This window comes from Pteropus medius, unplaced genomic scaffold (genome assembly GCF_902729225.1).
Source record: "Pteropus medius unplaced genomic scaffold, Ma_sr-lr_union100, whole genome shotgun sequence".
Classification (NCBI taxonomy): Eukaryota; Metazoa; Chordata; class Mammalia; order Chiroptera; family Pteropodidae; genus Pteropus; species Pteropus medius.
In genome coordinates, this window is record NW_024348533.1 from 5165715 (window position 1) to 5180789 (window position 15075).

General features: G+C 51.6%; 1 protein-coding gene across 1 annotated transcript in view; it reads left to right on the forward strand.

Moving 5' to 3' along the window:
- RASGEF1C (RasGEF domain family member 1C) overlaps positions 1-15075 on the forward strand; it is a 68825-nt gene that overhangs the window by 31810 nt on the left and 21940 nt on the right. Inside the window, exons 2-4 of the mRNA XM_039880228.1 lie at positions 7439-7621; positions 7794-7916; positions 9045-9182. Of these exons, the coding sequence (XP_039736162.1) occupies positions 7445-7621; positions 7794-7916; positions 9045-9182 (438 nt within the window). The 5' untranslated portion in view covers positions 7439-7444. The remainder of the gene's footprint in view (positions 1-7438; positions 7622-7793; positions 7917-9044; positions 9183-15075) is intronic.

The window sequence follows — 15075 nt, forward strand, 5'->3', positions numbered from 1 at the left end:
CCACAAAGAAAATAGCTATAGAATATACACCAAAATAAATAAATAAATAAATAAATAAATAAATAAATAAATAAATAAATAAATAAATAAATGATTAAGAAAAGAATTTAAATATTTCACAACAAAAATTTAACTAAACACAAAAGAATACGATAATCCAGGAAATGAGAGACAAAAAGCTATAAGACATACAGAAACACAAAAAGCAAATGGCAGAAGTAAATCCCCCTTAATAGTTATTATTTTAAATGTAAATTTATTAAACTCTCCAGTCAAAAAGACAGAGATTAGCAGAATGGACTCTTTTTTTTTTTTAGTTATCCAACTATATGCTGTCTACCAGAGAATCATTTTAGATCCAAAGAAAAATACGTTAAAAGTGAAAGAATAGGAAAACATAGTCCATGTAAATAATACACAAAAGAAAGTGGGATGGCTATACTAATAGCAGAAAACAGACTAAAAAGTTAATAGGAGAAAAGGAAGAACATTATTAAGTAAAGGTTCAATACAGTAAGAAGATATAACAACTATAAACATTTACACAACGAAAAATAGACCGTCAAAATATATGAAGCAAAAATTATGAGAATTAAATGAACAAATAGACAGTTCTACAATAATAGTTGGAGATGTCAATACCCCACTCTATTAATGGATTGAACAACCAGACAGACGATAAGTAGGAAATAGAAGGTTTGAACAATACAATAAACCAAATGGATCTAACAGACATACATATTCTTCTCAAGAGACATTCTCCAGGAGACATTCTTCTCAAGAGATTCTTCACAGGAGACTTTCTCCAGGATAAACCAAATGCTGAGCCACAACAAGTCTCAAATATAAGTATCATACAAAGTAACTGCTCCAACTACAGTAGGATGAAGTCAGAGATCAACAATAAAAGGAAACTAGAAAAGTCACAAGTTGTGGAAACTAAACAATGCTCACTTCAACAACTAGTGGTTCAAAGTAGAAATCACAAGAGAAATAAGAATTCTTGGAGGCAAATAAAAATGAAAATACATATTAAAACTGATGGGACACCGTGAAAGCAGTGTTAAGAGAGTAATTGATAGCTATAAAAACTTATATTAAAAAAAAGATCTCAAATGAATAACCTAACTTTTAACTTAAGGAACTAAAGAAAGAACGAATTAAACCCAAATCTAGCAGAAGGAAAGAACTAATAAAGATTAGAGCAGAGATAATTAAGAGAACAGAGAAAAATCAATGTTGGGTCTTTAAAAAGATTAACAAAATCGACAAACCTTTAGCTATGTTGACAATAAAAAGAGAGAGAGAAGACTGTTACTAGCACCAGACAAGAAACTGGGGACATTACTTCCAATTCTACAAAAATGAAAGAATTAGAAGAAAGTACTGTGAACAATTATACTGGAAGAAATTGGACAACCTAGATGAAATGGATAAATTTCTAGAAGCACAAAACCTACCAAGATTAAATCACAAAGAAATAAAAAATCTAAATACATCTCTAACTAGTAAGGAGATTGAATCACTAATCAAAATCTTTTTGACAAAAAAAAGTCTTGGACCAGATGGCCTCACTGGTGAATTCCACCAAACATTTAAAGAATTAACACCAATCCTTTTCAATCTGCCTCCCATAGAGAAGTTAGGCCTGAGCCACAGGGTTCCAGAAACTTGAGCAGCGGGGGCCAGACCCCTCAGCAGAGTGGCAGTTGAGCAGCCCAGGAAGGCAGAATGACTGATTGGGCGTTGGAGGCACAGGGGAGCACACCTGCATGGTGGTTTGCTGGGTCCTCTCCCCTGCGTCGCATCTCCCTGTGGACCTAATCCCCCCAGTGCAGGCTGGCTGCCTCTGTAACTGCCACAGAGCCTCAGAATCTCCAGATGTGGGTCCTGGTGACCTTAAACACCAGGAGACACAGACACGCCTGAGGAGTGGGGGCTGGGCAGCGGGAAACCAAGGTGGAAGCGCATGCCTAGGAAGAGGGACATTGTGACTCAGAAGCCACCCCAGCCCCTCCCACACCTGGCCTGTGGAGAGGTTGGGATTCCTCAGGTCACGTCCACAGGTGCGTTTTTCCTGGGTGGCAGCATCTGATCCAGCCTGGCTGGTGGCTGCCCCTTGGCCGGTAAGAGCAGGGCCTTGACAGCCCAACTACCACATTTGTTGTTCCCCAAGGCAAAACCCCTAGTTGATGTTGTAGCCAGAAGGAGAAGGCACATCTAGAGGCAACAGGAGGGGCAGACTTGGGTCTGGAGCTCAGAGCTGGGCTGGGAAGGAGACTAGGCGATGGCAGGAATCTTCGCGCACCTGCAAGCCAAACACAGTGCCCAGAGGGGCTGGCCTGTCCCAGGAGGTGCGACTGTGACTGCTGGCCAGCCAGCAGGTGCTTCTCTCCTTATGTTGTGGGCACCGCTAATCACACCTCAGGAGTCTGATGGTGTCCCCTTGATGCTGTGTCTTAGGAACACTGGCATCAGTGCCCAGGTGGGCTGGTGGGCAAGAACAGGGCCTGGGGCTCAGATATACCTGTGCTCAAGTCCGAGCTTTGCCAGGTAGTCAGCATGTGACCTGGACATCTGCCTTGCACTCCAAGCCTGTTTCCTCATCTGTAAGATGGAAGGGCTAAGGGAGGAGATGGGGGTCAAGCAGGGAGGGGTGGCGCTGTCAATCTTCCCAGGCTAGGACCCCAGCTTCTCCCCAGCTCCTCCCTCCCACAGACTCTGCCACTCGAATGCCTGGGGTGTCAGCTGCTCCTCACCATCCGTTTGCATTATTCAATTTCAGGCTTTGCTGCTTCTCACCTGTATTACCGTGTCACTTGAATGCCACACGTCTCAACTGAGCAGCCATATGCATGTGCCAGACACATGGCTAGGCCCTGGGGATGCAGCAGGGTGTGAGCCAGGCTCTTCCTAGGGAGCACGCAATGTAGGGAGACTGAGGATAGTGTGAGGCCCAGGAGATGGGGAGGCCTGGGGGCCTCAGGGGTCAGGAGGGGCACCAGGCAGGCAGGTCTGGAGTGTGTGAAGGTGTGGTGTGTTGTTCGTCCTGGGGTGAGGAAGGCCTCACCTGGACAGATCAGAAAGAGGACTTTGTAGTTCAGACTGTGGCTTGGCCACTCTCGTTGAGCATCAACAAAGGATTTGAGTCCTCTCGGTGACTTCATCACAAGGTAGCCATGTCCCCAACCCTGCCACCCACCATGGCCCTGGGATTTGTTCAGGTGTTCCTGGGCCTTTCATCCTCGAGGCTTCGTTTGATGATTGACCTTTATTTTCACCTGAATGAACAACACTGAAACAATAACAACAACAGGGCAGGGGCGACATGCATATCAATGACACATTTTTCAATGCTTCATTGTAGTTTCAGCCACTTGAATAATATGTTTGTATGCTGTTGCATGTGCAGTCTTTTCTGCCATTTTCACTTGGTTATGCCATAATTGTTTCCATGCAATCACTGAATTTTCATAACCATCATTTCAACAGCAACGGAGACTCTGCTAACAGGTGGGTATATGCTAGTGTCCTTGTCTGTTCTCTTTTTGTTCATTATCTGTGGTGCTCTGAGATTTAGTTCACTGCTTGTAATTAACACCAAAGCAAACTCCTTTCCACAGCTTTTCTTCTTTAGATTATTTTCTTGGGATAAATTTCCAGAGTTGATTAGGTAAAAAGATACTACAGAACATAAGGCTCTTGGCACATCAAGCCAAATCTTTTATAATTCAAAGGGACTGTGACAATGTCCACCACTGCCCAGAAGTGTTTAAGGGCCAAACAGCATTGGTTGTTCTATTAGGTCTTGTTCATTTAATGGTATAAAGTAGACACCTGTTAGAGTCACACCACGCCCATGTCTGTTCTGTATACACGTGGAGCCTCAGGCCCAAGAAAGACGGAGAGAGGAAACTCGAAATAGTGGTTTAGAAGGGGCAAGTGGAGCAGCCTTCCTGTCCCCCAGTGACCCCGTCTGTGGCGAGTCCCTCAGTTCAGAACCCGTCTATGCCGGCCTCAGGCTCCCAGCCCCTACTCATATCCACCACGCAGGCAGTGTTCATGGAAGCACAGATGGGGGAACTGGTGAGTTCAAGGATTTTCAAGGGAAGCTGTGACAATAAATTTCCCCATCATCACTGGCTTTTTTAAAATTGTGGTAAAATATACATAACATGAAATCTACCGTCTTCACCTTCTTTAAGTGTACAGTTCAGTGGCATCATTGTTGTGTAACCATCATCTCCATCTTTAGAAGTCTTTCATCTTGCAAGACTGACACTCTATCCCCCATTAAAGAGTGACTCCCCATCCTTCATCCCAGACCCCTGGGATCATCATTCTACTTTCTGCCTCTATAAACTTTACTCCAGGAATTTCAGACAAGAGGAACCAAACAGTATTTGTCCTTTTGTGATTGACGTATTTCACTTAGTATAATGTCCTCAGGCTTCATTCATGCTGTAAGGTGTCAGAATTTCCTTCTTTTTTAAGACTGAATATTATTCCATTGTAGATCTAGACCACATTTTGTTTATCCATTCACCCATCATGGACACTTGAGTTGCTTTATCATCGGCTTTTAAAAATTATCCCTGGACATCCGAACAATGGAATACTCTGAGATGGTTAAAAAATAAAAAGAACGAGGATGCAATGTCCTGCCGTGGAAAGATCTCCAAAATGCAATGTTAGTGAGGAGAGCACAGGAGAGTATATGCAATATGCTCTGTTTTTGTGTAATAAAGACAGAAAAGGAGAATATATATTTCTATTCCCTTGTCCTTGTATAAAGACACTCTGGAAAGATAGATAGGAACTAATAAAAGCAGCTGTTTATGGGAGGAGCATAGGGGGCAGGTGGGGGTCTCCACCTTCACACGCTGTGTTTCTGCGCATACTACCATAATCGTACCATGTTGTCCCCAGCTCCGCCGGGCCTTTGCACACGGTGGCCCCCTGCCTGGCCAGTCTCTGTAGGCCACTTCCTGCCCTCAGTCTCAGCACAGACCACTGCCCCTGCCCCGCCCCTGGCCCCTTGCTGTGTTTCAGGCAACTGGAGACCCTCCTGGGGGAGGAGACCGGCTTTTGCCCTTGGCAATCCTCCCGCAGAGGCCAGGGGTGGGCCCTCACTGCCCTGTCCTCTCCAGCACACTTACTGGGAGAGGTGGAAGGATTGGCGGGGTGCCACCAGACTTTGATCTCACCCACCCTCTCTCTTCAAGGCACTGTGCCTCGTCTCCCTTCGCCTGGGCCCACCTTGCTTCAGTGAGACAGTCTCTCAGCAGTGCTTGCTGTCTGCCTCCCACCACCAGCTCTGGAGGTCCTGCTCAGTCCTCCTCAATCCTCAGTGTCTAGAATGGGGCCAACAGTCGCTCCACGCCTGCACACACATGTGAATGAACATCCTTCAGCAGTGGTGGGAGGAAGCCAGAAGCTGCAGCAGCAAGGGGACAAGCCGGTCCATTGAGACACAGGCCAGGGCCCAGCTGAGGACACAATGGTTGGTTGAAGGTCAGCGGGGCACTCTGGCAACCTGTCCACTCTCTGGGCATCCCTGAGGGTCATGATGGTTCTGGCCTCCAGCCCATCTTATGTGCCCAGTACCCCACATCCAGCCCCTAGTTCCGGGCCAGGCCCAGAGGTGCTTGTCTCTTGAAGTGGTGGCATCCTGGCCATCACAGAAAGGCCCCTGCCATGCGTCTGGCAGAGCACACTGCCCTGCAGAGAGGTGTCCAGAATCACCTCTCCTGCAGCAGCTGGCCAGTCTTTGAGAAAATGGGACTAGGATTGTGGGCAGGCCCAACGCTATGGGAAGAAGGTGCCAGGTATCCAGCAAGAGAGAGTGGACCCTGCTGGGCTCGTGGAATCAGGCTCAAACATGGGGCCCTGGGCATGAGTCAGAGCCTCACCCACCACAGAGCTGACCATCACCCCTGCATGCCCACGTGCTCAGCAGCCTCCACGCTGGACAAGAGGTGGTTTTATGAAACTTCACAGTTTCATCGGCTGAAAATTGAACACTTACAGCATTGCTGGGGAGGTGAAAATAAAGCTGTGGCTGTCCCCAGGGCCAGCACTGTCCGGGCTGCACTGTCCGGGCTGCTGTTCACACTGGTTCCCACACCCTCCCCATGCTGCGACCCAGTCCCCAAACACTCTGAATGGCCCTCTGATCCCCAAAGTCAACTCTGACTCTTCACGTCCTCTGTCTCCTCTCAGGGCCAGGTCACCCAGGGGACTGGGAAAGACAAAAACGGGCCTGGGTCAGGGTCTGCCATGCGGACAGCAGGGGCGAGATGAGCTGAGCAGTGGAGAGACTCCAACCCCTGGTGAGCCCACAGGACTCCATGGTTAAGAATGTTGGAGCGATCTGAGTGTCCAGCATAGAGAATGGTTAAACAGCCACAGGATGGCCGGGATATGTGGCTGTGAGGGATATGTGGCAGGCTTAGTTCAAGAAGACTGGCCTGCAAGGATTCATTGGAGCCCAAAGAGGACACACAGGTCCACTGTACACCTGTGAAGGTTGCCTGCTACAGCCCAGGCCCTTGACTCAGAGCCAGGACAGAGGATGTGCCCTGACCCGCTTGGAGGAGGTCTGGGTGAAGAGGGTCCCATGCGGCAGCTGCAGTTGGCCTTTCGCCACACCGGGCACCAACAGCAACACCCCCAGCACTTAACAGTGCTGGCAAGCAGAATCTGCTGCTGCTCATTAAAGGTCAGGAAGCAGGGAAGGCTCTGCCATGTCCAGACAGATAGAGGAGTGAAGATTGTGGGAGAGCCTTCCTGCAGGAAGGAACAGCTGGACAGGTCGTTAGAGTCTAACCACAAAGAGCCTGGGGTGCCAGACTGTGGGGGGCTGCCATTTGGCTACACCAGAGAGAGACCTAACTTAGAGGTTCACACAACGGAGAAGCCTATAGAGCAGCTTCAAACACAGTAGGACCCAGGGCCTCACATGCTAACCTCAGAAATGTGCCTGCTTTCCCGGCCCCTTGTGGGGACAAAATGGTCCCAACGGTGCCTTTCCACCAGCTCAGAGACCCCAGTGAAAGAGCTTCCAGGTGCTGCAGAAGTCCTGAGATTGCACTTGAGGCCCCAGTTCGGATAAAGCTCGTCCCTGCTCCAATCTTTGTGGCCAGAGGTGGGAAAATATGCTGATTGTCTGGGCCTTGTCACAAACACCCTTCAGCGGAGGTGAGAGTGGACTCTCCAAAGAGCAGTCCCAAAATGGCGTGGGTGAGAATGAAGGAGAGCTGGTTCCTGGAGGATGCTGTGCTGTGGGCTGGGGGTCCCTTGCAGCCCTCCCGGAAGTTATCACTGGGCCCAGGTAGACACAGCGGTGCCTATGGGAGGCAGGGCCCACCCAGCCAGCAGCCCAGGGAGCCAGCAGGCCCCAGCTTAGATGCGCCCCAACTTCTCTTTACCATTGCAGACAGGCATGCCCCGGACACTGAGTGCCTCCGAAATGGTGACACCCGGCAGCCCCGGCCCACCCCTCACCGAGCCCACGGAGGGCGAGCAGGCCGGGCAACCCCTCCTGGATGGGGCTCCATCCTCAGCCTCCCTGGACACCCTGATCCAGCACCTGGTGCCCACGGCCGACTATTACCCCGAGGTAGGTGGCTCACCCAGTGAGGGGGGGAGGGGCAGCAGAATGGGCTTTCTCCACTAGGCATAGGGGAGACAACAGGGCTGGGGCTGGCCTTGGGCCTGGTGGGAGGTGGTTGGGAGGCATGTCCCCTCCATGCCCTGGTGAGCTTTTATCACCTTTCTCCTGTGTTCCCCAGAAAGCCTACATCTTCACCTTCCTGCTGAGCTCCCGCCTCTTCATCAAGCCCCAGGAGCTCCTGGCCCGGGTCTGCCGTTTGTGCATCGAGCAGCAGCAGCTGGACAAGCCAGTGCTAGACAAGGTGAGGAGAGGCAGGGCAAAGCAGAGGCCTCTGAATGTACTGGCGCTGCCTCAACATGCCTTTGTGCATCAGCCCTTGCAGAGGCAGTGATTGTCCCCATTCTCCTGATAAGGAGCCCACAGGAGGTTTCTGACTTGTCTGAGGCCCAGAGCCAGAAAGGACAGATGGAATATCTAAACAAGGGGGGCTGTTTTCCAGTGCCTATGGGAGCTCTTGAGCTTGCAGAAGCCCAAACCTACTCCCCCATAGTCCTATCCACAGGACCCCTGCCATCTGGGATGGCGCTACAGCATCTGCTGGGGTTCCTGCCCCCAGCACATTCTAGTCCACCCTTCCCTCCTCTGTGGCCCAGCCTTCCCAAGGCCAGATGCTTCAGGCTGTGGCTATTTACACATGTGTCTGTGGGGCTTTACTACTATAGTAATAGAAACCCAACTACGACTGGCTTAAGGCAAAGAGATTTTACCAGCTCATGTGAGTCACTGCCAAGCCTCAAGTACCACTGGCTCCAGGGACTCAAATAACCTCATTAAAACATGGTCTTTCTCCCTCCGACCTTCTGCTCTCTTTTCTCCTGGGTCAGCTTCACTCTCACTAGGGCACATTCGCCTGCATGGTCACAGGTGGCCTCTGCTGCTCCAGGCTCACAGTCTATCCTTCCCAAGCCGGTGGAAAAACTGAAGCCAGTAAAAATCCAGATCTCATTGGCTTAGCCTAGGCCACATGACTGTGAGCCAATCACTGTGCATAAAAGGGCTGTACCGTGCTCTGTTTGGCCGGCACAGATATGGTCCTGGTCCTGGAGCCCTGGGCTGGGAATGCAGGACAGGGAGACCCCAAAGGCTGAGATGTGTCACCACAGAAAGGGTGATAGACTACCCAGCAGGCAAAAACAGAAGATGACTCAGCCCCAAATGTGTCTGTCCCCCTCCGCTTCTCTGTGGTCAGCCCCCATCTCCATGTGCCACTCTGGGCACCTAGCATAGGGAAGGCATTGTCCCATCCCCCTTGGCTCCCATTGCTGCTGCCCAGGCAGCCCAGACTCGGCAAAGAGGCAGTGACTGAGGCAGTGACTGATGCGGCCCCAGGACCCCTCACTCAATGTGGGCCCCTCGTCTTGCCTTGCAGGCCCAGGTCCGGAAGTTTGGCCCCAAACTGCTCCAGTTGTTGGCCGAGTGGACAGAGACCTTCCCGCAGGACTTCCAGGAAGAGTCGACAATTGGGCACGTGAAGGACGTGGTGGGCCGCATCGCCCCCTGTGACGAGGTAGGAGAGCCAAAGAGTCCTTCACCCTGCCTACACTCTGACACCGGGGACCTGAACTTGATACAGAGCCCACCTCAGGGCCCATGTCTCCCCAGCTGCTCACTGTAGCTCCTCTACCATCTGCCCCTTTCTGCCCTGTCAGGAAATCAGGCACTACAGAGCCAGCTGGGAAACCAGGCCACTGGCTCCAGGACTGGTCTCTTGTCTTCTCTCCTGCCTACTCTCATCGATGGGATCAGATGGCAAGCCAGGGAAGACCCACTCATGGGCTCTTGTGGTTGCATGTTTAGGCCATTTGTCTATGACCCATTAGGCCAGCCTGCCAGGGCCCTCCTGGCCTTGTGGCACAGAGGCCTCCCCCTCCTCCCCCTGTACCATACAGGGGCTGGGCTGGCAGTCAGTGCCCTTGGACAAGGACCTGCCAGTCAGGGATGCAAAGGGCTCTGCAGGGCTAACCAAACTAACAGCAATGGTGGGAATAACAGCCACACACTGTCTGGGCAGATTCTCCTGGGGTCCTCTGAGCCTCTGGGGCGAAATTGTAAATCCTGCAGGGTAGGGGCAGAGGAGGAGAGTAGGTCTCCCTGTGGCTCAAATCACAAACCAGGGTAAACACAGCCCTTACACTTCCGGCGTCTTGGGAGGCAGCCCATGTCCCAGGCATCAGGTGCCTCTGCGCCCCACACCCTGCCCAGCTTTCCCAGCTGTTACTCTGGGGAAGGCACTTAAAGGTCTCTAAGCCTCACTTTTCTTATGGGTGGCAGGAAGACAAAACCCCCCCCAGGATTATGCTGAGACTACAAAGAAGGGTTCCGCAAAGGGGACGGGGCCTCCTGGTACATTTAGAAGGGGCAGGTTTATCAGTATCTGCAGAATGACTTTTTGGCCAGAACTGATGTTGCTGTTTCTGGAAGAGAACATTAGGGGTAGCGCTTGTCAGTTGCCCTGGAAGGAGACTGTCCATGGCAAGCTGGTAGCTAGTGATGTGCCCCAAAGTGGGTCTGGACATGGCAGAGCCAGCTGTATGAAGCAAAGGAAAACTGCTAAGGGAGGCTGAGCAATAGGAAGCCATAAAGCCCAAAGCCTAACTGAGGCTCAGAGAGGGTGTCCCCGCCCTGGGGACACTTCACACAGCAGACAAGTAACTTAGCTGTTCTGAGATCCTGGTGAGATGAGGGTCATCTCCTCCTCTTCTGCACCCCCTGGTCCATCTGGGGGTCCTGACGCTTGGTTAGGATGAGGCAGAGAATAGGGCCAGGGATGATCGATAATTGGATGGATCAGGAGGGGAGGATAGAAGCACGAGGAGGAGATGCTGGCTGACTGGCTGGATACATAGTTGGCTACTTTGATGGATGGATGCAGGAGGGAAGACAGATGTTTGGGTAGTTAGATAGGCAGGTGGATTAATGGGGTGAGTGGATGTGGGAAGATTGATGGATAGGTGGGTGGGTGGATGAATAGGATGGAGGTGGGAGGGTGGGTAGGTGTGATGGGTGTGGGGGATGGTGAGTGGGTGGGGAGTAGATGGATGAATAAGAAACGAATAGATGATCGGATGACGAACGGCAGTGGGGTGAAGGTAAATGTCGTCAGGAGGAGGAGAAGAGATAGAGAGTGCCTTAATGACCGGGGCATAAACAAAAAACCACAGTAAGAAGAGATGGGCAAGGACGATGGATGGATGGACGGACGGAATGACGGAAGGAGGATTTGACGGAATTTGACGGATTGATTTGGGATGGATGGGCGGGTGGGTGAGTGGATGGATTGATAGATGGAAGGATGAAGGATGATGAAGGATGGGAAGGATGGAAGGGATAGATGGGATGGAAGATGGAAGGACAAGATGGAGGATGGATTGATGGATGGATGGATGGATGATGGATGGATGGATGGATGGATGGAGTAGAAGGTATGTAGGGGGATGAGAACCCAGTCACCTGCTTCTTATTCCTCCCCTCTTCCCCTCACCCCTCCCCCTGGCCAGGAGGCCTTCAGCAGTGGTGAGGTCTCAGCCTTTGACAAGACAGGATTATCAACCCTTATTAGGCCCACTTCTGCCATTGGCATAGACATTTCAGAGGCAGACCCTGGCCTTCTGGCTGCATTGGGGGTGGGGGAGTAGGTGTAAATCCTGGGCTGGTTTCCTTGAGAAACAGTGTCTCCTCACTGACCCCCTGAGAACCTGTCAGGGCTGTGATGAGAAATCTTTTCTAACCATCTAGTAGATGAAAATAAGATACAACTGAGACCTATGATTGGGCTTTTGAGAGCAGTCATCTACCAAGTTGGGATTTTGGGAGCAAAAACGTCTTCATTCAGGACATTTTTCATCTCTTGTCTTGGGATCCAATTAAATGTGTGAGCTGGAAACAGGGTTCTCTGGCCGCTCACCCCACCGAGGTCCAGGCCAGGGGCCCCCCAAGTGTCTTCATGATCCCCAAGTTATCCTTCCACAGAAAGCCCCCCCTTCGATGGGAGGTCTTCTAGGCTCTGGCTCCCGTCCGCCAGATGCTGCAGGCAGTCTGTGGCTATAGGCAGGGGCTCTCTCAGAAGGGAGAAGGTGAGCCCTGCTCCTTCCTTGATGAGGAAAGGCCCTTAGGACTCAGGGAGAGATCTGGATCAGACCACTTGAACCCAGACTCGGGAACCACAGCTGTGTGACCTTGGGCAAGGTGCTGCCCCTCTCTGAGCTTCAGCTGCTTCATCCATAAACAGAGATAATAACTGTCCCCATCACACAGCATCGAAGCAGAGTCCCTGAAGTCACTGGTGCTGTTATTTCAGCATTCAGTAAATGTGACCTCTGATGATGAACAAATTCTTTCCAAAATTTAGGCACATGGGGATTATTTTTATTTATGGAACTTTTATTATGGGACATTTCAAACATACATAAACAAAGAATAGTAATCATGAACTCCTGTGGACCCAGCACCTCGCTTCAACAATTATCGACATTTCCCCAAACTTGTTTCTTCTATTCTCTTACGCACTCCCCCTGCCAAATTATTTTTAAACAGATCAAAGACATTATATTTTTTGCTCCCGAGTTATTTCAGCATTATTTTGTAGAAGGTTTCTAACACAGGGGTCGAATCAAATGACATCAAGTGCCCTGCACAAGGCAGTGAGACAAACACGAGTGTTTTCAGCGTTTTCAGAGCTGCGCATCTTTGGGCGAGTTACTTAATCTCTCTGAGCATTCAATGTCTTCTGTAAGAGGGAGGGTGATAAGCACTCCCCCATAGGATTGTGAGGAGAACAAAGGGCCCAGGCACATGGAGGAGACCACACAAGGCCAAGGCCAGTGGGGCTTCCCATCAGAGCAGCACTGAAAGGCGACATCTTTCTCTTTCTTCCTGCCCCCTTTCCAGGGAGCCTCATCCTCAGTGTACTCCCTGCCGCCTCTCAGCAGCTGGGAAGAAAAGGCTGGAGAGGAGCTGGGAAGGCCATTTGCCATGACTGTGGGCTCTGGGAATTCCCACAGAAGCCTTCCCATCACCCTGCTCTGGGCTTTGGGGATTCCCAAGGATGCCTTCCTAAGGGACCCAGGAGTGTGTCATGGCCAGCCGGGCCTTGGAGGGGCTCCCAGTAGATTGGACTCCACAGTTTTAGCTCAGGGAGACCAGTGCTGAAGGTGAGGGAGGCTGGGGGAGCCCAGGGTAGGCCCAGAGGTCGAAGCCCAGGTAAGAGAGACAGGACAGGAGACAGCAGTGCCCTGGCCACACCCATTGGGCATGGGCAGAGGAGGAAGATGTGAAGGGCAGCCCTCTGGGGGACTGACCTTGCTTTCCCGCCAGCTCACAGCACTGTCTGTTGGACTAACCCCACTGCCTGTGACTGCTCCCCCAAGGGCACAGATGGCAGAAAGCTGACATTGAGACCAAACTGGGCAGAGTGTGTAGAGCTCTTGCCTGGGGTAGGGGGTAGCAGGGGCAGGGTTGATCCCCCTGGGCTGGCTCAGGGGAGTTTCAAGAACTTCAGAAAACAGAGGCCCCCTGCCCAGCCAGAGATAAGGGCTCTAAGCATGAAAAGCCCAGTCTGAGATAACATGAAGGCACCTGGGGAGCCACAGCCACACCCACAAATGACCTCTGCCCTTGAACTCAGCTGTGTGTGTGCAGCAGGCGGTTCGTGGACATGGATGGAGAAGAAAGACCTCATCCTCCCAGGCCGGCAGGCAAGCCACAAGCCGTAGGCAATGCAGCACCCTGCCCAGCACAGCCTGGGCTCCTGCCAGGGACAGGGAACACCTGACATTCTCAGTGTGGGTCTCTGCGTGGGCCCAGGTGTATCACGGAGATGGCCCAGGTATACTGCGGAGATCTCCCAGCCTCTACCCACAGCGTGTAGAAATCAATGAGAAATTGAAAGGAGGTCAACAAGAAGGGCAAATCCTGTCCCTGCATTCAGAGGGGGAGCAGAAGATTTAGGAAAGAAGCAACCAATAAGCTTGAGGATAACGCCACTGGAAGAAATCTCAGTGAATTAGCACACAGGAAATGATCATTACTTGGAGTGAAAACTGGTTCAATAGAAACAATTCCTGCTAAATTATTTGCACATTTTTAAATCGGGTAAGGATGTGGTCTATTAAATCTTAGGCACAGGCCTGCTGCATCTTTGACTTCAGGAGGGCTCCACAGTCCACCCAGGAGGGGCTGACAGGCCACGTCCAACTATCAGCTAATATGTGCGGGCCTCTCCCAAGAGCCAGGCACTGCCCTTCATGCTGGGGCTGAGCAACGTGGCCGGTGTGGCTTGCGAGAGCTGGCAATGTAATGAGAGGAGGGACAGGGGAGAGGACAGTCCTTGAGTGGGTGGGCAGGGCTATAAAGGAAGGGCACCAATGCCCCATGGCCAGAGGATGAGGACATGCCAAGAAGTAGAAGGCTGCACAGACCCTGCCTGGGGCACGGGGTAGGGGTGGGGAAGAGGCCAAAGAGAAAAAGGAGTGGCCTGTGTTTGGAGCAGAGGCAAGGGGAGCAAGGCCACATGGAGGCCATCAAGCGAGGCTAGAGCTGACCTCAGGGACTCCAAGCCGCACAGGGCTTTGGTCTTTGTGCAAGTCGGGGGCATTTTAAGGAAGAGGGTGCAGGGGTCAGATGTGCAGTTCAAAAAGACCGCTGGCAGTGGAATGGAGTGGGGAGAGGCCTGCATGGGTGCAGGAGGCCCACTGAGGAGGCCACTGCAGCCACCAGGGAAATTGCCACGACTGGACAACAGAGACCATGGTGGATGACTGGAGGGGCATGAGGGAGAGCGCTCTGGAGGGTGACCCCAGGCCCACATACCTGGCCAGCACTCTGTCCACTGAGGCAGGGTAGCAGGCAGAGGTGGCAGCTCTGGGGGGAGGACAGCATGACTTCCACTTACATATGTCGGACTGAAGGAGCCCTTTGGCCATGTGGCTCTAGCGATCAGAGGAGAAGCTGCACATGTAAATACACACATACCAAACGACACTCTGGATGTGAAGCAGCATCCCCAGCACTGAAGCGCAGAGCAAGGGGAAGAGAGGACAGAGGGAGATGGGAAGAACCCCAGCCTCCAGCCATGGTGCCGACAGACAAGCTGCAAGGCAACATGGCCAAGGCAGATGCAGCCTGAGAAGTGGCCCCTGGCTTTCATGTTGGGTCCTGAGGTGACAGTGAGAGTCAGTCCTCTGGCTGAAAGGAGTGGAGCCAGATGGGGCGGTGGAGGGATAAGTGGGAGTGAAGGAACTTGACAGCAGTGCAGCTGCCCCAGATGACTAACTGGGTAAAGTAGAGAGATGGTGGCCAGTGGAGGTGTCAGGGCTCACAGGTGACAGGTGTCGCCCAGGGCTGGCTGTGGCTGGACCCAACTCACCATCTTCCTGGCACTCAAACGAAGACCTAGCAGGTAG